General features: G+C 40.2%; 1 protein-coding gene across 1 annotated transcript in view; it reads left to right on the top strand.

Annotated features, from left to right (window-relative positions):
- zgc:194930 (uncharacterized protein LOC557813 homolog) overlaps positions 1 to 25,455 on the top strand; it is a 36,169-nt gene that overhangs the window by 5,766 nt on the left and 4,948 nt on the right. The window contains exon 2 of the mRNA XM_047384922.1: positions 20,885 to 20,937. Within this exon, the coding sequence (XP_047240878.1) occupies positions 20,906 to 20,937 (32 nt within the window). The 5' untranslated portion in view covers positions 20,885 to 20,905. The remainder of the gene's footprint in view (positions 1 to 20,884; positions 20,938 to 25,455) is intronic.

Below are 25,455 nucleotides of genomic sequence, written 5' to 3'. Positions count from 1 at the left end.
CGGCAGGGGAATCCTGTCAATAAGGGCTTTGTTCTCAGTATCATTTAAAAACTTCAAGTTTGTCACTTAAATGTTAGAAAAATCCAATTGTAGCGAGTTCGAATAAAAGCCTGTGAGGCCTGGTAGAAGGAAATCTCTGACATGTCCAGATAATCATCAATCACACGGATAATAAATTTCACACATTAGATGAGTGAAATTGGTGTCTAAAAGCCGTCTAGAGTCCCGCTTTGATGCCTGTTTTTCTCGTGAGCTTAGCATGAAAAAACTCTTTATATTTTGCACACGACGTGCCTCCGCTTCATCACACCTGAATCAAATGTACGTCTCATTACCAGGCCTGTGCAGAAAATGACCGCATACTGAGGAGGTAAATTAGCCATGTGATTCAGGTGTGTTGCACCAGGGACACATCTAAACGTTGCAGGACACTGGACTAGGTGATAGGTGTTACAGGAAGTTTTTTCCTCTTTAATTAATGCTGTCAAAACACATAGAGATAGCTACTCTCTGTAATTCACAGCCATTCCTAACTCGGGGTCACAGTAGCAACAATAAAGTATCTGACTCCAAAGACAACAATGAGCTCAAATGTCAGCTTATTTTGCATTAGCAGTAATTTAACACGTTGGACCAGATGACATGTTTGATCCCCGCTTCCCTCGCGGCTTTGGCTTTCTTTCTGCAAAATCATCTTTTTGAGACGCCTTCCTTTAAGACTTTTATAAAATCTAAAGTACAATCATTGTGGTTCTCTCTGAAGGCCTTTAAAACATCTCAGATGTTCTTACACTGCAGTACCATTCAAATCCGATTTTAATAGTGCACTCATCAAATATGGTTTTAATTGTAAATGAATTAGTACATCGGATTCATCATCACTGTAAGCAGTAATAAACTACAGTTACGGTTTTTATAGTTCAGTAATAGCAAATAACAAGTATTTAAATTCAATTCAATTGAGTTTTATTTATATAGCGCCAATTCACAAAGGCACTTCACAAAGGGTTTGGAATGATCTGAGGTTGTTGGGGAGGTTAGATTAAACTACTGAGTGTTAGAGTTTGGCCATTTTAGAATCGGCTATGTGTAGGGGTACTAAGTAAAATAATACACTGATAAATATTGTCCATCTAGAGCCCACTGGTGGCCATTGATATACTAAAAACCACAAGGATTGGGGGTACCTGTCTGTCAGACTGATTATAACCATTGGAAAAGAGAAGGGGTCATACAGGTAGCAGAAATGAACGGTGTGTTTGTACCTCAACCATAACTGAGCCGGTTTAGGCTAAACCTGACTCCCCCTTACTCCATCCAACAGGGAGGGAGGAAGGCAGAGCTAAAAGCTAAAAATACTTGGAGAGCGTTGTTTCCTGTTGCATTGTGTGAAAGGTGGGTAACTTTAAAATGGGCTAAGTCAATTCAGTCGAATCATATAGATTTCAAGTCAGGTTCATACGTTCCAATTAATCCTAACTGAATTTGTTGCGAACCACCAGCAGAAGAAGAGAAGAAGAAGCAGCAGCACTAGTGCCAAATAGACAGACCAAGAAACTATGGTACAAAGCCAGGTAATGTTAAAAAGTTTATATGTCTTAATATCGTTAATATATGCTCTTGGTCAGTTTATTTGGCGCTAGTGCTGCTGCTTCTTCTTCTTCTGCTGGCGGTTCGCAACAAATTCAGAGGTGCATACCGCCACCTACTGTACATCATTGTATAACTCCACCCACTATATTCTGAGCCTGAGATCACGTGACACCAAGTCGTTGATGTAAATTCGTATTCTCAAAGAAAAGAAATCGTATTCACAAACTGTTATAGCATATTGTATTCATAAAGAATAAACCACAACTGTGAACTTGAACTTTGTGTTTGTAATTTCTTGAAGCTGTAACATTTTATTTTGTATTCTTATAGAGAAAATATACAATACCTCTTTTGGATTTTACTTATGCACAACTATTGACTAATATGCACACATTTCCATCTTTACATACACATTGTTTTTGACAGCGTTCTTACCCCATATTTTTCCATCTAAGGAAACCCAGCAGATTGCATCAGGTCAGTGACTCGCAGCAATCCCTCATACTGAGCGTGCATTAAAATTAATAAGTTAAATTATAAATTAAAATAGGTTTTCAGTTACAGGGATGGCGAATACTGTTTTTTTTTTTATTGCCCATCAAATGATGTAAACTGAAGGTAGTGAATCAGGCGTCACTAAACCACCAGAGTACCAAGTACTGGATTTTAAGGCGAACATATAGAGAGGAAGACATACTTTAAAGGATGTTTTTGGCCTTAATCAACACAGAAGAAAATGACTTAGTGGCTGCTGGAAATAGAGGTATACTTATCTACCCAGCAACCAATGCTAAGTTAGGTTTTAACCAAATGTTCTTCAGAGGGGTTTGCTTTTTCTATTACCAGGTCTGGCTATCAGCATTGTAGCTGAGAGTCTTTTTTTACCCTGCAGGACAGCTAAACAACAATACAAGTCTTTTTTCTTTAGGAAGTCAGATGATCAAATATTTTTTAGCATGTAAAAAGCAAATGAACTGAAATACAACTTCTTACAAACCTTCACAATAAGAGCCTTTCTGTGTGTGCTGCAGAGAAAGTGATAAAATGTTGAAAAATACTGCTACTGCTACTACTACTACACCTCCACAAATCTCCACCTCAAAAAATATGAACTATTCTTTTAAAAGTGGCTCCTTTTGTACCTTTAATGTGTTTACAATTGCTTGCATATCCTCTGTTCAGAGTTCAAAACTTGAGAAAAATGTGTTTATTATTGTTGACACGCATAAAGAAGTATTTTTGCCTCTTGGGGTGGAAAATAATACATTAATACGCTACAAATTGTGGCCTTCCACTTTATGTTTTTCCGCATTTAACCCAGATGTTTCTCCTCCACACCAACTAAATGATCTTATGGTAAAGCTGGCAGCAAGTGCAGTTATTTTCCTCCGTGTGTAGAGATTGAAGCTTGAGAGATAAGGTGGTAAAAAGGCCATTTTTATCTCTTTGTCACACTCCTACTACGACTGCCAAACCGCCAATGACACTACAGTCACAGTTGTCACTACCAGTCCATCTCACAACAGCAAGGCGGCACCTCGCTCCTCACGCCTCGAATCCTGCTGGGATCTCACCCTGGCGTATTTGTAATGAAAGACCATGCAGGAAAAACGAAAAAAAAAGTAGTGCGTCTGACATAGTTTCTACAAAGGCTGCGAAGACGACAACAACGTTAACAGAGCCACAGCTTCGGTCAGCCATCTGTCTCTGCAGAGGAGATGATCAGGAAAACTGAAGAAAGCCATGAGCATCAAAAACAGAAGAAAGGTTTATCCCAAGTAAATATGCAAAACATCTGAAGGAGCCTAAATGCTTTCTGAGCCCTGAAGTTTCTCCGATGATGGCATAATCTGTGATACACGTCAAGTAGAAATGCATATTAAGATTGTAAAGCATGCTGACAATTTGTTATTCTGTTCGGATTTTTTTCTTTGTTCGGAAAAGCTTTTTACAAAATCCCAGCCTGAGATCATTATTCTGCTTAAGTTTTAAAAATATAACTGTTGACATGATCTAAAGAGAAAATCCTATCATTAAACAGGACATTATAGATAGAGGGAGTGTACCAATTTACAAGCTGGTCAAGCGCTGTGTAGGAGTAATCCTGGAGACCCATTAATTCAACAGCACCTGGAAAATATCCCAAAATGTTGTTGGTCTCTGTAAATCCCAGGCAGTTTTCCTGCGATAAAACCTACCAAAAATATACTTCCAGCAAACAAGATGTTTTATGGCAACTATAAAACAGCGAGGCTGAGGAAAATAATTGAGAGGTCAACAGAAGAAATTTTCAGCAGGTACACGTTGATACAGATCAGCCAAAAAGGCCTTCATCAGGACCCCAGTCGTATAATCCCGACCGGATTGGAGCAGGCTGTTTTGTCATCTCTTACAGGGCTCTTAGTCGGAAGTTGTGTAGGTTTTCTAAAGGTCTTTTAAAGTTTTTCATCAGACTTTGGCTGCTTTTTCCTGTCCGATTCTTGCAGCAGGCCATAAAAGGTTGAGGGCTAGGCATTAGCCACTTGTGTCAAGGTGTATCAAAGGTTTTAAACATTTATGGTGTTTAACCCCCTTCCCCCCCCAAACGTGTCTATTATTTGTTCCTACAGTTTCTTTTATTGACATGCGAGAGAAATAGGCGGAGTAACACAGTGCTGCCCCCACCTGTTGCCTATTCGTTTCCCTTGCTAACAAGAAATAAACTTTCAGCTGTTCGGAAATATTTCAAATCACAAAAACCTCAGTCAGTATAACTGTCATTAGCTCGTAATACTTGTGTAATACACTATATTGAGAGCAGATTGCCCAAAATGGATAGGATGCAATAAACATTTAAAACCTACTAGTGAATTTAACAGATATTTATTCAGTATTTTTGCTTGAGGCAAAATGAAACATAAATTTAAAATCTAACAATGTTTTGCTGAAAATAGTCATAAAATGCGCTATACTAAAGGTCATATTGGGAGCATCTCTGCCTATACTGAGGACCAAAACTATGAAGAGAATCTGAAAGTCAGGTCTGTAGGAAAGTAAAAAATAAATTTAATTCATCTGCTCTGTGTCATGTTTTCAGCTCTTTTTGGGTTTTTCCACTAAGGTGGTCCCAGCGCTTAACCCGAGCTGATGATTGAACCAGTTCCTAACCGGTTCTATAAAAGAACCGGTTTGGTTTTACACAACCCAGACCCACGTCATTATGACTCTATAAGCGTTACATTCAGTAATGTTTGATCCTCCCTTTAGTATTCTGAGACTATTTGCAGGGCAAGACTTGTAAAGAGTCAGTGTCATAATTTATTATTGCTGTTTTAAACAGCAAGCATTGTTTATGAGCCGATCTCTGTTGTCATCGGTACTGGAAGCACTGAAAAATCAGAAGCTAGTCTTACTTTTTTGTTAAGAAACAAGACCAGAGTGTGCTCAGCCACACTGGCACCAGTTTAGCTCTGGAATTGGTTTGGTGGAAAACAATGCTTTGGGATTCAGACTGTATACCATCTGTCAAAGTGTAATCTTTGTTGTTTTTAAAAGATTCAACTGTGGCAAAAGATTACATTTGAAATCTATCTTTTAAGTTGTCTGTTATGCACAAATAGAACATTGATTCATCCCTTGAGTTTAAGATCCTTCCTTATGCCTGCATGATTTATAGGTCAGAGTTAACAAACAGAAAACCTTCCTCTAAAAATGATCTGGTTCTGGACTAAAAAGGAGTTCTGCAGCACCCACAGTCAAAAGAAAAACTATTTCGAAATGTCAGAAGAACTACCCAAAGAGATAAGGATAATGTCTGTTGGCTTAGGAGGAAGGTCTAAAGAAGCTCAAGACTTCTAAAAAAGGCTTTATGTCACATATATCTTGTGCTACGTCTGACATTCAGCAGACATGGCCACCTCTCTTGGCTTGCAGAAAGTGCCAGGTCATCTTATTCCTGTGAATATACAGTACAGGCCAAAGGTTTGAACACACCTTCTCATTCAAAGAGTTGTCTTTATTTTCATGACTATGAATATTGTAGCTTCACACTGAAGGCATCAAAACTATGAATTAACACATGAGGAATTATATACTGAACAAAAAAGTGTGAAACAACTGAAAATATGTCTTATATTCTAGGTTCTTCAAAGTAGCCACCGTTTGCTTTGATTACTGCTACGCACACTCTTGGTATTCTGTTGATGAGCTTCAAGAGGTAGTCACCTGAAATGGTTTTCACTTCACAGGTGTGCCCTGTCAGGTTTAATAAGTGGGATTTCAAGCCTTATAAATGGGGTGGGACCATCAGTTGTGTTGTGCAGGAGGTGGATACAGTACACAGCTGATAGTCCTACTGAATAGACTGTTAGAATTTGTATTATGGCAAGAAAAAAGCAGCTAATTAACAAAAAACGAGTGGCCATCATTACTTTAAGTAATGAAGGTCAGTCAGTCCGAACAATTGGGAAAACTTTGAAAGTGTCCCCAAGTGCAGTCGCAAAAACCATCAAGCACTACAAAGAAACTGGCTCACATGAGGACCGCCCCAGGAAAGGAAGACCAAGAGTCACCTCTGCTGCAGACGATAAGTTCATCCGAGTCACCAGCCTCAGAAATCGCAGGTTAACAGCAGCTCAGATTAGAGAACAGGTCAATGCCACACAGAGTTCTAGCAGCAGACACATCTCTAGAACAACTGTTAAGAGGAGACTGTGTGAATCAGGCCTTCATAGTAAAATAGCTGCTAGGAAACCACTGCTGAGGACAGGCAACAAGCAGAAGAGACTTGTTTGGGCTAAAGAACACAAGGAATGGACATTAGACCAGTGGAAATCTGTGCTTTGGTCTGATGAGTCCAAGTTTGAGATCTTTGGTTCCAACCACCGTGTCTCTGTGAGGCACAGAAGAGGTGAACGGATGCCTGGTTCCCACCATGAAGCATGGAGGAGGAGGTGTGATGGAGTGGGGGTGCTTTGCTGGTGACACTGTTGGGGATTTATTCAAAATTGAAGGCATACTGAACCAGCATGGCTACCACAGCATCTTGCACCGGCATGCTATTCCATCCGGTTTGTGTTTAGTTGGACCATCATTTATTTTTCAACAGGACAATGACCCCAAACACACCTCCAGGCTGTGTAAGGGCTATTTGACCAAGAAGGAAAGTGATCGGGTGCTGCGCCAGATGACCTGGCCTCCACAGTCACCGGACCTGAACCCAATCGAGATGGTTTGGGGTGAGCTGGACCGCAGCATCTCTAGGAACTCCTTCAAGACTGTTGGAAAACCATTTCAGGTGACTACCTCTTGAAGCTCATCAACAGAATGCCAAGAGTGTGTGGAGCAGTAATCAAAGCAAAAGGTGGCTACTTTGAAGAACCTAGAATATAAGACATATTTTCAGTTGTTTCACACTTTTTTGTTCATTATATAATTCCACATGTGTTAATTCAATTCAATTCAAAAATACTTTATTAATCCCAAAGGGAAATTAAATGTTGTTATAACTCATATTATGAAGGTTTCCTCAAAGAGCCGTTGTAGATGCTGATGGCTGTGGGCAGGAAGGATCTCCTGTAGCGCTCTGTCTTACAGCAGATCTGAAGAAGCCTCTGACTGAAGACACTGTTGTTGTAGGACAGTCTCATGAAGAGGATGCTCAGGGTTCTCCATAATGTTCTTCATTTTATGAAGAATCCGTCTTTCCACAATGATCTCCAGAGGTTCCAGAGGAGTCCCCAGAACAGAGCCAGCCTTTTTTATCAGCTTGTTGAGCTTTTTAAGTCCCTGGCTCTGATGCTGCTTCCCCAGCAGATGATGGTAGAAGAGATCACACTTTCCACAACAGACTTATAGAAGATATGCAGTGTCTTGCTGCAAACACTAAAGGACCTAAGCTTCTTCAAGAAGAACAGTCTGCTCTGTCGCTTCTTGTAGATGGCTTCACAGTTGCATCTCCACTCTAGTCTGTTGTCCAGGTGAACACCGAGGTATTTATACTCCTCCACCATCTCCACTTCTTCTCCCATGATAGAAATAGTTTTTGACTTATTTCTATTTCTCTTAAAATCTACAATCATCTCCTTTGTTTTAGTCACGTTCAAAATGAGATGATTGTTTCCACACCATGCCACAAAGCGGTCCACCACCTTCCTGTACTCAGCTTCTTGTCCATCTCTGATCCACCCCACGACTGCAGAATCATCAGAGTATTTCTGCAGATGACAAGAGTCTGTCTTGTACTGGAAGTCTGAGGTGTACAGAGTGAAAAGGAATGGTGAGAGTACAGTCCCCTGTGGTGCTCCTGTGCTGCTGACTACCTGGTTAGACTCACAACCCTTCAGTCTCACAAACTGTGGTCTGTTTGTCAGGTAGTCTTTGATCCAGGAGATTGTTGAGGCCTCCACCTGAGTCTTCTGGAGTTTCTGACATAGCAAATCAGTCAAATTCATAGTTTTGATGCCTTCAGTATGAAGCTACAATATTCATAGTCATGAAAATAAAGAAAACTCTTTGAATGAGAAGGTGTGTCCAAACTTTTGGTCTGTACTGTATGTGTAGAGCTTCTGGAGAATTAACAGGAACACTGAAAAATCTAAAAGGATTTGCAGCCGCACTCGTTTCCCACAAATCATTCCAGAAATCCATCATGCCTGCTTCTGATGTAAGTTCACGAAGCCCCTAGCCCCCCACCCCCCATTTTGAAGAGCAAGAAACTTCAACAACAGACAGTGAGGTGAATGTCAGACCATTTGGCCCACTTTCTTGCTACCGCACCCTTCCCAGTGTCACCTACATGAATATGATCTCCCTTCTCACTGTCCTCACACATAAAACACACATGCTCTGTGATGAGCCTCGGGTTAGCGGTGAGGTCCAAATTATTATGTTTTAATTTGCACCAAGATTACATAAACCAAATGTTCCCAAGGTTTGTCTCTGAATGACACTGATTCTTTGTTCACTTGGAGGCCTACTTTGGAAAAATGACATGCACACCCCAGGAAGCTCTATGAAGGTTTATCAGAAACAGGTTATTTAAGCTCCCTGGTTTTGTTTCTTTACCTCATCTACCTGTATTTTGGTCTTTGGTGTTGGTATGTGTAACGTTTGGATGAACAACTCAACCTCAGAGCTAAACAGAAATGCTTGTGGATGGATTTCAGTCTTCCAAGGGCACAGCAAGAACAATTGGTATCGGATATGCAAGACACTTTATGGTAGTGGAGGAGGGTTGTTTTGTGGTTGCAGTTCAAGTTAGAAGCAGGAAATTAAACTCACTGCCACAGGTTCTGACCATTTAACCATTTGGATGTTTGACATTTCGGTTCTTTTTTTGGTACAAAAAGAAGCAGGATGTTTCATACTGACTACAAGTTCATTTGTTCCTGTCTTCAATAATTTGAAGTAAATTTCTATAACACACTTATTTCCTGCTGTGTGGAAATGTGGTTAGCGACTGTAATAAACATCTATCAGAAGGAAGTCACTCATAGTTCTTTTGGATGACCAGGAGCAATGATCTGTTTACTGCACCAAACCAGGATCGGAACCACAGTCAGTGAAAATAGGTTCTACAATTAAATCTACATCTACAGCAAACTAGACATACAGTCTGATCTCCGTAATTTTTTATGGTTATTAAATTCTTAACCAATAAGAAAAATAAACAAGATTGTCTTTTTTAGCTGGTAAGACATTATTTGTTTTTATTTAATTAGGGTTTTTTTTATTTAGCTTATGTGGGTGACATAATGATGGAGGTGCATAAATCCAGTGTTTTGTTTTTTTCTGCCATCTAAATTTAGCTAATCCTAATGCTATAAATTCAAAAACTATAAAAATAAACATCCCATAAACATCCATAAAATATATATATAACATCAATACATTTTTAAAGATGCACGTTTTAGAACTTATAATTGTGATAGTTTCAGTGATGAACAAGGTGAAGTAATCGTTTAAAAAACACAGCAGCTTTACAAGCTTTGTTGGCGTGTCTCTCCACCAAAGCCTCCTCCCTTTGCAAACTTTAGTGAAAAGAAGGGCATTACACTCATGTTTCACATTCAGCGCTGCTTTGAACTTTTCCAGCTTGTATTCAAGAATCCAATCAGTGCATCGGACTTTGTCCCATTAAAGTCTGACATCCAAATGACACTTAAATTCCTAATGAATATATGCATCAATAAGATCACGTCAGAAACTCATTACAAATAAGCCGCAGATTATTTGTAGAAAAGGGAGATTTTCAGCTGCTTCCGTTCACTGTTGTTGAGTTGTTTACATATGAGCACAGCCACCTCACTGTGTCCACTCTACATGTGACGTGGTTCTGTATCTGATCTTGAAATGACATTCATTGCTGAAATCATTCTGAAGTACTTCGTATTTATTATATGTTGTTTATACAGTATATAATTGAAACATGGTGGACAGGCTTAATCCTGCCTATTTCTGGCCCTCACATAAAATCAAACTAACTTTAAAAAAGTGGGGGAAAAAACTACCTTTTCTTTGGCCAAAGTGCTAAAGTAAAAAAAACTATAAGAACCAACAATTTATTATTTCATTTAATATTGATGTGTATTCTTGAAAATACACATCGGACTTTTATAAATGAGGGCTGTTTTGTAGTGTTGTCCTCTGGAGAAGGTGTGGGCTGTGTTGCACATTTCAAACAGTATAATAGAAGATGCAAACTAAACCGTTGGATTTCACAAAACATTGGAGAAAAATGCGGGAAGGTCATTATTTTAATTGTCGTTTTTTTCTTCAAATCCCACACATTTTGGTTACTCTGTTTCTCCAGAAGAGACTAGTTGCGTATTTGTCAAGGGAATAAAATTTGCTTCATCAAATCTCTATATGCTGTAGACATTCCAGTTTGCTCTGGTGTGCTTCACAAGTTCACAAGTCAGACGGGTTTATTGGTGAAATTCAGAAAAGGATTGAGATTTTGGCATATTCCTTTTCTAATTTATAGTAAAGAAAATGTTTTAGGTATTTAAAATATTACAGTAACAACCAGTCAATTGGAGCGGTTAGAAATGTTTGCTTGGATGTTGTCACATATATAACAGTGTTTGGCTTTCAGCTACTGTTAGTAATTATAAACAAAATTATTAATACAGCTAGAATATTCTATTTTTAGTCAAACTCACAAATCGGGGCACCACCCGATTATGAAGAACCATTAGCCAAACAGCAGGTATTGTTCTATGAATATCAGCCCATTGAGGATGAGGTGATATTATTGAACAATAGATGAAGGGGGGAATTGAGCACTGGCGTTCTCAAACAGCAAGCACTGGACACTTACACAGAATGAACACAAACAACTTCTATCATAAATGAAAGAATTTATTTACACAATAGTTCAACTTTACAGTTAAAACACCTGAGTCAATAAACTCTATAACTAAGCTAAAAACATTGAACTAAAGTACAAAGGAAAAGAATAATAAGAAAACTGATAAACCTATCAACTAATGAATGAAAAAACAAAATTTGTAATGAGGAATAACTAAAAACTACTTAACCAATTAATAATTGTAAAATAATAGAAAAACAACAATCCAACAATGTCACAGTTCAGCATGAATATGTACGTGTCAGGACCACAATATGCTTTGAGGAAGTGAGACTAAGTACAACATTGGCCCAAAGGTTAACAAAGAACCACCAGTGTTTATGTCTGCCTCACATGTGGGGACCACAAGCTGACGTTCCCCTTTGTCTCGTCTTTAATGCATCATTGTTCCTTTGTTCTCATTTGGCTGCAATTTTGCATGTGGCATAACTACGGCACGTCACACGCATGGGCATCGCTACCGTGCGGGATGTGGGTGTTTTAACACCAACACTTCCTTGTTAGATGGTTGAACACCCTCCCCTCACTTACCCCACTGCGCCTCCAGTGTCTTTCCTCCGTATTGCAGTCGCTGTATTTCCCCCCTCCATCCTGTTCCTCTCCCCCTCCCTCTCCTGACACTGGCTGCTGATTGGCTGTGCCGCCTTAAGTCCCGCCTCTCTTATATTCAATTAATTCAAAGGAAACACCTGTATGTAACGAGACAGATGTAGCTAAATACTAGCATATTGTTCCTCTGGATGGCAGTCTCACTGTCAGGTCCGTCAGATTCATGATGCTATCAAGATTTTAATTGTCTTTTTGTCACTTAGTATAAAAGAAAAAGGCAAGAGAAGATTGACAAATTTTACAAGAGAAATCCTGTAAGTGATATCACTCTAAAAAGCTAAAATTCTATTTAATTGAAAAAATAACAAATATATATTTTTTGTAAACTGAGCTATAAAGTGTTTAAATCATTTTAAGCCCAACCTTTACCACTGCACCATTCTGGTTTAGTATGCGCAGTTGCAGGAGGGATCAGTTTCAGAGAGAGCCCATGAAGGTTCAGAGGTCAATAATTCAATAAATGTAGAATTAAACTATACTATGTTTTAGTTGCAGTTTGTGAAATAAGTCAGTTGAAGCAGACAGTGTGTGTGTGTGATGCTTATTTCCATCACAGGTGCATGTGTGTAAATGTTTATAAAGTTCCCTGTTTTAAATGTTTTTAGGGTGTGTTTTAAGATGTGGCCAGCTGTGTTAAAATAATGTGGTATTCCTGTTTGGCACAGACAAACAACATCCCCCACACTTTTGAAAACCTTGCAACACTCTGGTCACACATCATCTGTTGTGGCCACATCCCCTCTTTTGCTACAGCGACTAGCTTGCTTGCTAATTAGATTGGCTTCACACATTGCTCATGCAACACTGATGGGGAATCAGACTTCAAAGCAGACTCAACAGCCTGCTATGAACTCAACCAGTTAAGCCCAAAGCAAAAACAATCACACAATGAAATTATATTTAAATCCTTCTATGTCATACTTATCTGTGCCCAGACACAAGCCTCTTACTGCTTAGATGACTCTCTATAGCGTTCTTTTAGTATGGCACACAGTGGCCATCAGCTGGACTCAGTACCGTCTCTTCTTGAGCAATCGAGGGGAACCACATCAAAGTAAATAGAGTCAGACCCGTCTCTTCTTGGAGAATCTATGCTCAGAATCTACACAAATACACAAACCATGATCTTGAATCTTGTTTTCATGATTCTTCTTCAAAGGTTCAACAAGTCTTTCACTTGACCAGCAAGTTTAAATGGTAAATGGACTGAACTTATATAGCGCTTTTCCAGTCATACAGACCACTCAAAGCGCTTTACACTAGAGCCACATTCACCCAATTGCACTCACTAATGCTCACACATTCATACACCGATACACAGATCGGTAAGCAACTTGAGGTTAAGTGCCTTGCCCAGGGGCACATCAACATATGGCAGGAGGAAGCTGGAATCGAACCCACAACCTTCTGATTGCAAGATGACTACTCTTCCTACTGAGCTACAGTCACAAGAACTCCCTTAAACGGCGAGCTGTCGGAATCAAAAAGCAAGGTGTATGTATACATCAGTGACTTCAGCAGAATCCTGGCACCACAATGGATACTGGGAGATGTAGTTTGATCAGTCCTTTTTATATGGGTAGCTGGGCCCAACAAAGGACTGTGCCAGTCATGCTTATAGTACCAAATATGTCATTGTCTAAAGTTTAGTTCATAATATTATCTTTTTCATGCGGCAGCTTTATAAAACTCAGTATAGTCACATTTGTCCTTTCATTCACTCTTACAACAAAATCCCCCATTTATTGTAACACACAAAACAAAATCCCTGTTCAAGAATGAAAACGATAAAATTACATTTGCCCTGACTCTCTTTTGGAAGAACTATTCTCAGCCTTATCTTTCCAGGAGAGATTTTCTTCCTGCAACAATAGCTCATGAATGGCCCTGACTGCCAATTCTGCAGGTATTCCCTAGATTTCAATCCATACCACATTTAGGAGACACTCTACAGCAATCTCAATTTTATTGCACCTGTTTCTCCAAGATGAAATGTTTCAATTTCCCCCTGCAGGAAACTCACAAAGTGAAGAAATGGGAGCCCAGTCACGCTGCCAGCCGTGAAATATCTCTCCCCTTCAGTAATCGTCCGACGATCTTCCCTATCATAAAAAAGGAGCAATATGTAATATATTGAATGGCACGGGCAGCAGATAAGGCACTATTATTGCCAGCCAACAATGGCCAATATCTGAATGAATGATAGTCATTTGATGCACAGATTGAATCTGTGATCTCATTATGAGTTTGAAAAGTCTCCAGGAAGGCAACATGATTGGTTATTTTGGATATTTGGATGTGAGTTTGAGCCAGCAGAGAGCTGCTGTGTAAACCTGCAGGAGGTTGGAGAACCTGGTCTTACAGATAGGTAGCACAATTGTCTGGAAATTGACCTTTCACCCTTTCCAGATGGATAGTAACAAAGACCTCTCTAAGATCATTGATGTCTTTCTTCATTGGCACTAACAGTGGGACAACCTCTGATTTCTGCTCAGGCTCATGTTAAGGCAATGCTACGTTAAGATCTTGCCACTCATAGCGTCTATTTAGTTTTTCATGCACAACTTTTCAATAATGGCGTCATTTTTATTTAGTTAACAATGACAGACCAGAATCTGTTGTGTGTTTTATTTACTTGGATAATTTTAGTATTTGGTAAAGACCAGATAATTTTGATTATGTACTGATGAGCTGAAAAAAGGCTGTTCCAAGACTGTATAGTAAATAAATAACAGGGCTCAAGGCTAGCTATTTGTAATATTTAGCGAACAATTTACTGGCACTAATGGAAAGGATTCATGAATTCATCTTTTACTCTCACTTAGTTCTTTACCAGAGAGCATCAGACATTATTTTGACCTCCCAGCCATCCTCCTCACTATGTGTGGTGGCAAGATAAAGTTGGGTCCTCCATCCTTGTCAGTAAAATTTGAAGTCGTGTCTAATTATTGTAGAAAGTTTAGGCAGGCACAGGCAGCTACTCCTTTTTTTTTCCTTACTAAGATGAACGCATGTCTCTCTGAGTTAAATGGTATGTTCACTTGTTTTTTCCGTTTTGAAGAGTGACTAAAATAAATGAGCCTTTGTGTCCTGTCCTGGTTGTAATGGGGTTTTCAAAACAGCTCTTGTATCCCTTTAATAAATCTCTGCTGCAAGCTTAATGTTGGCTGCGATCAGATACTGTTTGCGTTACGGATTTCTTCGGTTTTTGCTTTTTTGCAACACATTTGTTTCAGATCACCAAAGAAATAGTGGTATTGATTTTTCTGGCATGACACCCCAGTTTAAAATAGCGTCCTCGTGGAGGGTAGGACATTTTCAGGCTTGCTTGGTCTTGAAGATTTTCTGGCATTGATGACCTTCCCCATTTTAAAATCACTAAAATTGTATGAGAGACAACATCACAAACCTTTCTATGCTGAGTGCTGAGGTATTAGAGGAGCAACTAGCATCAAAAACTTATACCACTTGTTTTATAAAGCTGGGTTGTTTGCATTCATTGTTTGTAGAGCTGTAAACAGAAGCTTTTTAGCTTTTATCTAAAATATGCAACTACAAATCGAATCCTTTGTCAAATTCACAAAAACGAGTCGTTTAAGGCAGTTTAAGGCCGTTCTCTTAAACTGTCAATTGTTACCCTTCAACGAAAATGTGTTTTGCTTTCTATGGTTTTCTCTGATCTTACTCAGGAGACACATTGTGGCACGATGACAGCTGCAAGGAGACACTCTGAACATACCTTTTTGGGGGGAGTTGCCTTTGACTTTAACTGCTGACGCTCCCTCTGTTATCAGAGCAGTGATGTAACTGGTCGCTGCAGCTCAGAGGAGCCTGTTTCAGTATCCTGGGATAAGGCGGCTCTGTTGTCATTCCCTCTGCTGCAGGATGACTTTTCCTCCGAGCGGATTTTTGCTGAGCTGGAGCAGGATGGTTAGCCCGAGGCAAGGAACACCACAATCACACTGTCAGCACTCATACAGTCCAGAGTCTCTGTTTTTGCCTTGCAAATGTGCAACTCAACCCAACTCCTATGCAAACCGTTTTTTTCCGACCCAGCGAGACGGCTATTAATCATCCTGTCTGACAAGTTTGCCCTTAATGTACGTTAAAAGTCATTTCCTACACTTTAATGGAATATGGACTTTGTGGTTGACCATAGATTGTATCACTCTGTGCTCAACTAAAACAAGTGTACTAAACTACTACAACTAAAACAAGAATGCTGAATTACATTTCCAGCAGATTTAATTATGCACATTTAGACTAATTAAATATCGATATCAGATGTTTCACCAGCTTTTAGACTCTTTCATTTTATCGGAGCTACAGGATGTAAACTGCAGGAGAGAAGTGATTCTGAAATGTTTCTTGACATGCAGATTTCTAGCTTACTACTCAGATTACAGGAACTGTTTAATGTGATGCTGATATTCGTGCTGTGGTCATAATTATGTTGACATTCGGATTAACGGGCAAGTTTTTATGGGCAGGTAGAGGAAAACAGGAACAACAGATGTAGATAATATTCACAGTGTACATAAACGTTGTACACGTCCCTGCTGAAATGTCAGTTTTTGTGATGAAATAAAACCACGATAAATCATTTAAACACTTTTTCCCACATATAATGTGACACTTATTTTGTAAAAACATATTTATTAGGGGAATAAATATAAAAAATTTAAAACTGAAATAACCTACCTGCATGATATACAGGTCCTTCTCAAAATATTAGCATGTTGTGATAAAGTTCATTATTTTCCATAATGTCATGATGAAAATTTAACATTCATATATTTTAGATTCATTTCACACTAACTGAAATATTTCAGGTCTTTTATTGTCTTAATATGGATGATTTTGGCATACAGCTCATGAAAACCCAAAATTCCTATCTCACAAAATTAGCATATCATTAAAAGGGTCTCTAACGAGCTATGAACCTAATCATCTGAATCAACGAGTTAACTCTAAACACCTGCAAAAGATTCCTGAGGCCTTTAAAACTCCCAGCCTGGTTCATCACTCAAAACCCCAATCATGGGTAAGACTGCCGACCTGACTGCTGTCCAGAAGGCCACTATTGACACCCTCAAGCAAGAGGGTAAGACACAGAAAGAAATTTCTGAACGAATAGGCTGTTCCCAGAGTGCTGTATCAAGGCACTTCAGTGGGAAGTCTGTGGGAAGGAAAAAGTGTGGCAGAAAACGCTGCACAACGAAGAAGAGGTGACCGGACCCTGAGGAAGATTGTGGAGAAGGGCCGATTCCAGACCTTGGGGGACCTGCGGAAGCAGTGGACTGAGTCTGGAGTAGAAACATCCAGAGCCACCGTGCACAGGCGTGTGCAGGAAATGGGCTACAGGTGCCGCATTCCCCAGGTCAAGCCACTTTTGAACCAGAAACCGCGGCAGAAGCGCCTGACCTGGGCTACAGAGAAGCAGCACTGGACTCAGTAAACCATTTACCAGTGGTTTACTGACCATGGTATCACTGTGCTCAATTGGCCTGCCAACTCTCCTGACCTGAACCCCATAGAGAATCTGTGGGATATTGTGAAGAGAACGTTGAGAGACTCAAGACCCAACACTCTGGATGAGCTAAAGGCCGCTATCGAAGCATCCTGGGCCTCCATAAGACCTCAGCAGTGCCACAGGCTGATTGCCTCCATGCCACGCCGCATTGAAGCAGACATTTCTACCAAAGGATTCCCGACCAAGTATTGAGTGCATAACTGTACATGATTATTTGAAGGTTGACATTTTTTGTATTAAAAACACATTTCTTTTATTGGTCAGATGAAATATGCTAATTTTGTGAGATAGGAATTTTGGGTTTTCATGAGCTGTATGCCAAAATCATCCGTATTAAGACAATAAAAGACCTGAAATATTTCACTTAGTGTGCAATGAATCTAAAATATATGAATGTTAAATTTTCATCATGACATTATGGAAAATAATGAACTTTATCACAATATGCTAATATTTTGAGAAGGACCTGTACTCTCCTTTAGTTACGCTTCAGAACATTCAGTCTTCTTTAGCTAAAGCCTTAGTTTGCAGAGAGCTTAGAAATGATCTCATTTCCGCTTGAAGAGGCATTTTAGAGCCACTATAAGGATATTTCAAATTTAAAAAAGGAACAATTCTCCCTCATTTGCTCCTTTTTTTGCATAACTCTTTTGTTAACACAAAGGTGCATAATTTAACCCTTTTACTTAAATGGATTTAAAACTTGTGGTATGATTGAACAAAATTTAAGTTAAAACTACACATTCAGCTACATTAATAATAAAAAGGAACTAAAACCCATGTAAATTCTTAGGTTTTTTCTCTTAGGGTTTTATACAACCCTCAGTTTTTAGGCTGTAAAAAGTCAGATTTAAATCATTTTAGAACCTGGTAAAAACCAGGTCATTTTTATGTTAATTGATAGAGGGTGGAGCGGCTTCCTTTTATACCTCAACTGTATATTTGGCAGGACGGTGGGCTGCGGATGCTCCTTAAATTAATCCGAGCAGCCTCTTCGAAGGAGCCGCATTAAAAACACCCCTGAGGTTGTGCAGAGAAGAAAGCAGCAAACACATATCAGTAAAATAAGGGATAGACATAATGCACCAGAAAAAAACATCCCACTGCAAAACAATAAAACAGGAGCAAGAGTCTGTTCGATGAAGTGGATAAATCGTCCAGCAGCCTGAGAGGACGGAGAGGTGGTGCTCTTCAGAGGATTATTGACCTGCTCGAACGTGAACTGTAATTGTAAAAGTTGGCTGATTGCGACTGCGGCGCTCTCTCACAGGACCAACACGACGCTGCATTGATGTGATGGTTCTCGAAGCCCTCCGGGGAAATAAGCTCTTCTCCTGGAAGATAAGGGACACTCCAGCTGGGCGGGCGCTCTGCAGAGCAGCAGTGGGTGAAGCAGAGGCCGCTGTTTAAAGTGCAGCCTGTCGCAGCATCCGGCCCCAGAGCCGCTGTGAATTGCACTCTCTTGGTTTGTGGCCGTGAACGTGTCAAAGGTCTGTGTGAACGTGCAGATGAATGCGAAGCGGGGATTGTTGCTGCTGGGTTTACCGTGAAGCCCACTTCAAATCATAAGGAACCATTTCAATGAGGAGAACACAAGGCACTCAGTGATGAGAGGATCATCATCATGAGCTCTGTGTGCAAGCTAAGTTTCTTTTTTCCCTGTATCCACGATGCAGACGCCCACTTGTGCCTCTAAGCCCAGCTGCAGACCTGTAGGTGGATAATTAGACATCTTGGGAAAGCCAAGCCAGATTTTGTTGCTTTTCAACAGATTTCACAGGTCTCCACCATAAGAAGACCTCCCAGGCCTTAAGCCATGGCCCTGTTCGTGATTAAATCCGTACAACCTGCTATTACATGAAAAAACATACCGTCCCTGAAGCTGTTTAATCAATACTACAAATATAGACCAGTCTCGCTAGACTGATACCGGGAAGAACTCTTACATCATGGTTGGAGCTGCAGCAGCTTAACCAGGCTGCTTTCAGCAGGTACGGTTATATGTTTCTAAAGCTCAACACATTTTATAAAGTGATGCAACACCTGACATAAATCGGTCTTATCTAACCAGGAAACTCTGAGTTCTGTTTGGACTCAGAAGTCCGATTGTCTGGGTTCCTGGTCTGAAATACAACAAGACCAACTTCCAACCTTCTGCCTCCTTTACAGTCTCCATTTTCTTCCTCCGTTCATCAGGGATGAGAATCTATAGATAATTCACCATCTAAATTGATTATGATTCAGAAGGCTACCATGAAATTATTAATGCTCAGCCAGCCATATTCAGCCATCATTCACCATAAACTGACTGGGTGCCACATTTAGGTGCTTCTGAGATCAGCCTCTAAGTTTCCTCAACATTACGTTTTATATTAAGGTTTTCTTTAAGCTTTGACGTTTGTTGATCCAATCAGAATCGTCCGTCAACATCTCATGGCATGGAAAACATTTAGCCCTCACCCCTACCATCAGCCCTTCCTTCCTTCCTTCCTTTCTTTCTTGCTTTATTCCTTCCTTCCTTCTTTAATCTAGTCCTTCCTTCCTTCCATCTCTCCATCTTTCCTTCCTTCCATCCTTTCTTTCTTGCTTTATTCCTTCCTTCTTTAATCTAGTCCTTCCTTCATTCCATCTCTCCATCTTTCCTTCCTTCCTTCCATCCTTTCTTTCCTTCCTTCTTTCCTTCCATCCATCCATCCTTCCTACTATCCACTCATCCGTCCATCCTTCTTTCCTTCCATCTTTCAATCAATCCATCCTTCCTGGCATCCATGCATCATTCCTTCCTTCCATCCATCCACGGTTATTTAAAAAAAGGTCAAACATTTGACAGAGAAGCATGGAAACGAATAAAAAGCTGAAATGAAAAATGTGTGGAAACCTTTGTTTTGGTTTTTTAGCCATAACAGAGAATTTTCTGTATGCCTGTAAATGAAAGGAGAGAGAGAGAGACGGGGTAGAACGGTGAAGCTGCCAGGAGTAGAGGTTCCGAAGGTGGATGAGGTGAGTACCTGGGATCAACCATCCAAAGCAACAGGCGCTGCAGAAGAGAGTGCAGGCTAGGTGAAGTGGGTGGAGATGGGTGTCTGTGGCAGAAAAATAGCTGGAAGAGTGACTGGGACGGTTTGGGAGATGTTAGTGAGACACATTATGATGTATAGCTTAGAGATGGTGGAACTAACGGAAAGAAAAAGCTGAAGATGGTAAGATTTAAATTAAAGTCCTCTGGGATCAGACAGAGGCGTGCTCAGTTCCTCACATTTATTCTTTCTTAAAAGGCACTGTGTCCTCTACCTCTGTCAGTGTGTTTCTCCTTCACTTTGAGACAAACTTATTCAAAAGTCAGTGATTAATTATTAACCCAGGCAATGAAATGCCAGAGCCTGTTAAAGCACACCACCAAGACAGAAAAGGTCACTCCCATCCTGCACGTTGATACACGATCTTTCACACAGGCACAAGTATGCAGCACTGATCGATGGCGATAACATCTTTATCAGCGCTTCAGGCAAACAACGTTTTCATCCTCGTGACCAAACATGGATGAGAAAGAAAAAAAAAAACAACTGATCAGGGAACAAACTAAAAAAAAGCTTTCATATAAAACGCGTTGACATGTCAGAGGTGATCGGTCCGATCTGATTATTGATCTGAACCTAGGGCCTTACCTGTACCCTCTTCTTGATGAGTTCAAATCTAGCATCCTTCGGTTAAGCTGCTTTATTTTTGTCCTGCGCCATTTACTCCCAAGAAAGTGTGGTTGATTAATATTTAATTGGTTTGTTAATGTGTCTCCACAGTGCTACAACACATCTGGCCAAATGGGGTGCCAATGCTGTCGGATGGTAAAAAGGTGAGAAGTCATTTTCATTTTGTCCTGCTAAATTTTCTTTAACCTACCCAACACTTTTACTGAGCTTCCTTCTCCAATCAGTGAATATGCACAAAATAATAGCTTGTTAAAGTTAAACAGTTGTCATAAAAGCTTGTATTTCCATACACACTAATGAAGTGGGGACACACAATGGATATTCTATTGACAACCAAAATATGAAGAAAAATGTCTAAAGCTTGTTTTCACTACAGAAAGTAAGGAAAAATGAATATTAGGCTGACTTTTCTTTCTAAACCCAAACATGCAGTTTATAAACTGTAAAACATGCTTGAAGATGCATCTCATCTTTCATAGGAGATCTCTGGAAAGATGGTTTGATTACTCAGTAATCAGGAAAAATAAAAACGGGACTAAGCCTGAAGATAATAAATGAGTGAATTATTGGAAAATCCAAAATCACACACTTGAATTACATAAGAGAACCTAAAGGAGTGTTAGTTCTTTCAGAACCATGAGACCCAATTCTCCCTTACGCAATGAAAATATATTTGCAAATATGTTTTAACAATATATGAAACTGATATTTCTGTCTTTTAAAAAAATATATTGAATAATAAATAAGGAATTGCCACCTTTCATATGTTATAAAACATGTGGCAATGCATTTGGCTATATATTGTCATTTACTAATCAATAATAACCTTCATAATAGGTCACTCTGGTTCAGTTCTTTAGCCTTAAGAGCTGTTAAACTTCACGTTTACAGCGATAAAGGAGCGCTGCATTTCTCTGTGTTTACAGTCTGGGCAATTTTTAGCGGGATCTTGCAAGAATTCAAATTCACGCGACGATTTCAACTTCACATGAGAGTTCAGTAAAAAGCATTTTAAGGCTTTTAAACAGAAGAACTTAAGATTATTTTTGTACCAAAATGGATTCTGAATGCATTTTAACTTACATTTAGGAATGTGATCATATTTTTTTATTTATGAGATGGATAACTGCGAGAAATACAGTTAGATGACTGTTCATGTTAACTCATTTAAGAATGGAGTAAATGACCGTTTCAGTAATTATTGCATGTAAAATATGGCACTGACATGAGTTAGTCAAGTACACAAAGCACATTGATAAATAGATGGATGATCAACTAAATGTTACTTGAAGTTTCTCATGTCCTTTTTCAGATTTTTCAGATGTTTCTCTGGTTCTCCATTTTCTTGAGCACAGTGATACCATGGTCAGTAAACCATTTACCAGTGGTTTTGGCACTGTGAGCAGGTGCCAGGTCGTGCTGAAAAATGAAATCTTCATCTCCATAAAGCTTTTCAGCAGATGGAAGCATGAAGTGCTCCAAAATCTCCTGATAGCTAGCTGCATTGACCCTGCCCTTGATAAAACACAGTGGACCAACACCAGCAGCTGAAACGGCACCCCAGACCATCACTGACTGTGGGTACTTGACACTGGACTTCTGGCATTTTGGCATTTCCTTCTCCCCAGTCTTCCTCCAGACTCTGGCACCTTGATTTCCGAATGATATGCAGAATTTGCTTTCATCCGAAAAAAGTACTTTGGACCACTGAGCAACAGTCCAGTGCTGCTTCTCTGTAGCCCAGGTCAGGCGCTTCTGCCGCTGTTTCTGGTTCAAAAGTGGCTTGACCTGGGGAATGCGGCACCTGTAGCCCATTTCCTGCACACGCCTGTGCACGGTGGCTCTGGATGTTTCTACTCCAGACTCAGTCTACTGCTTCCGCAGGTCCCCCAAGGTCTGGAATCGGCCCTTCTCCACAATCTTCCTCAGGTTCCGGTCACCTCTTCTCGTTGTGCAGCGTTTTCTGCCACACTTTTTCCTTCCCACAGACTTCCCACTGAGGTGCTTTGATACAGCCCTCTGGGAAGAGCCTATTCGTTCAGAAATTTCTTTCTGTGTCTTACCCTCTTGCTTGAGGGTGTCAATAGTGGCCTTCTGGACAGCAGTCAGGTCGGCAGTCTTACCCATGATTGGGGTTTTGAGGGATGAACCAGGCTGGGAGTTTTAAAAGCCTCAGGAATCTTTTGCAGGTGTTTAGAGTTAACTCGTTGATTCAGATGATTAGGTTCATAGCTTGTTTAGAGACCGTTTTAATGATATGCTAATTTTGTGAGATAGGAATTTTGGGTTTTCATGAGCTGTATGCCAAAATCATCCGTATTAAGACAATAAAAGACCTGAAATATTTCAGTTAGTGTGCAATGAATCTAAAATATATGAATGTTAAATTTTCATCATGACATTATGGAAAATAATGAACTTTATCACAATATGCTAATATTTTGAGAAGGACCTGTACACACGTCATATTTTTTTTATTGCTATTTTGTCTGGTTAGGCTTTCTAAATTAGCTCTTTATTGTTTTTCATCTGCTGTACCAGAAGGAACTTGTCTCTGTTTTTATAAAGAATGACAGAAACAGTTTCGATCACCTTAAATAGGTCCGACCTGTTTCTGTGGTGGCAGCAGCTCTACTGTAGCTGAAGCCTCAGGAGGAAATTGTTTCCTCCTCCGGTCCAAGCTGTACTTCTCTGACTGAAGGGGGAAAAAACCTGCTAATAACCGCATGACTGCAGAGCCGAGACACTTTCACCAGCTGCATGGGAGCTTTGTGCAAGTGGACTGATTCTGTGATATAGAAGAAATGCAAGTCAACATATGGAAGTCTAGTGAAAAATTTGCAGTGTAGGGGACATGCAATGTCCCTGAAAAATGTCAGGGGCATTGCATGTTTTTAATGTATTTTAAGTTCCCTCTGTTTAAATAACATCTGGGTCTCTAGCCCCGGAAGCCCAGATCTCATGATGAATGTTGTCCACCTCACTGTCAACCTCTCACTGTTAGTTTCCTCTTTGGTGCCATTTCCAACGTTCAGCTAGGTCACATAATGATTTCTCGTCTTGTCTGCTGTAGACAGAGAGGTCCGCTTATGAAATGTCTTGCACAGTGAGCCTCATGTGGGCCTTTAGGACAAACCGTGAGTCAATATGTCAATAGCCAGCAACCCTGGTTACTGTGTTTCTTTCCTGGACTGCCTGCTCATTAAAAACGAACAATGCATCGTTGTCAGGGCTCGACGTAGACACAACCGCCCAGCAAACGACTTTCTGATTGGAGATTAATGAATGGGCTCAATGTGCTTCGCATACCAGCGTAGTAACCCCCCATCCTCCTTCTTTCACACTTTCTTCTCATGTCAAACTCACACATGGGAATGCTTGTGACACAAACACATACCTCCCTAATTGTGTGGAGTGTCACATTTCTGGGATTAGCAGAGTTTGAGGCCTTAGGTTAGTGGGTCAACCATGAGGACCCACCGTACACCCAGTCAAAATAGAAAGCGTTCAGCTGTGCTGCTTTGATAAACGAGGAAATAATGTGAGCAGCATACACTTGACTTTATTTTTGATTTCTTTGGATTTGCTGGGTGTTAAAGCTGCCTACCTCCTGCAGGGTGGACAGAAAATGTCCAGGATCTCCATAAGAATCTGATCGTCATGAATCCATACTGACAGGTTTGCTTCCAGTATTGGCCAGTAATAATCACCCATCGTCTCAGCTTCTCTATCCCTGCTTCAAAAAAGGAAACTCACAGCATGATGCTGCCGCCATCGTGTTTCACCATAGTGGTGACGTACTGTTTCTGCCGCAGATAATATTATTATGCAGATAGAAAAGGTACATTTTGGTCTCATCTGAGCAGAGGCTCCACTTCCACGTGCTTGCTGTGTCCTCTACATAGCTTGTGGCAAACAGGACTTCTTTCTTCCTTAAAAATTATTGGACAGCAAAAGGGAACTATGTTTACTCATTCATCCAACAGATGAAGATGTATTGACAGCTTGCCCCTAGCTAGTCTTACACCCTTTAGCTGAAATAACGTTATTGAGAAGCTGTTTCAGGGGTTCATGCATGTTCAGCCTGTTTCAAATCACCCCACAGCATCTTGAGATGGGCTTTGGCGCAGCCCGGGAGTTTCCGTTCCTTCATTCTCAGCCAGTCTTTGGTAGATTTATTTTTTGGTATGTTTTGGGTCATGTTACGAAGTCCAGTTTGGTTTCAGCTTTGTTTTTTACAGATAGTCTCCCTCTGATACATGGTAGACTTCAGGGTGGATTCTGTGATGGTTAGCTGGTCTGGTCCTGCTGCAGCAAATCATCCCCAAACCATGACACCTCCACCTCTATGCTTCACTGTTGGAATAAAGTTCATTTTCTAGAAGTTGTGTTTGGTTTAGTCCAACTTGTCCACTGTCCAAAAAATAAAAATGTAGACTCATTTGTCCAAAGAACATTATTACAGTGGTTCTGGTCTTTACCTACGTTCTCTCTGGCCTTGACGTTTCTCTTGCGCACCTCCAGTGGAAGTTTTTTGGAGACTTCTTTGAGCAACTTATGGTCTGCTCTCAGGGTGAACTTGCCCGGACTCCAAGACTTGGGCTTGTTGAAAGTTGTTTTGAAGCTTGTGGACTATTTTCCATACAGAGAAGAAACTGATT

Source organism: Girardinichthys multiradiatus, chromosome 14 (genome assembly GCF_021462225.1).
Source record: "Girardinichthys multiradiatus isolate DD_20200921_A chromosome 14, DD_fGirMul_XY1, whole genome shotgun sequence".
Taxonomy (NCBI): domain Eukaryota; kingdom Metazoa; phylum Chordata; class Actinopteri; order Cyprinodontiformes; family Goodeidae; genus Girardinichthys; species Girardinichthys multiradiatus.
This window is presented reverse-complemented; position numbering and strand designations above follow the sequence as displayed.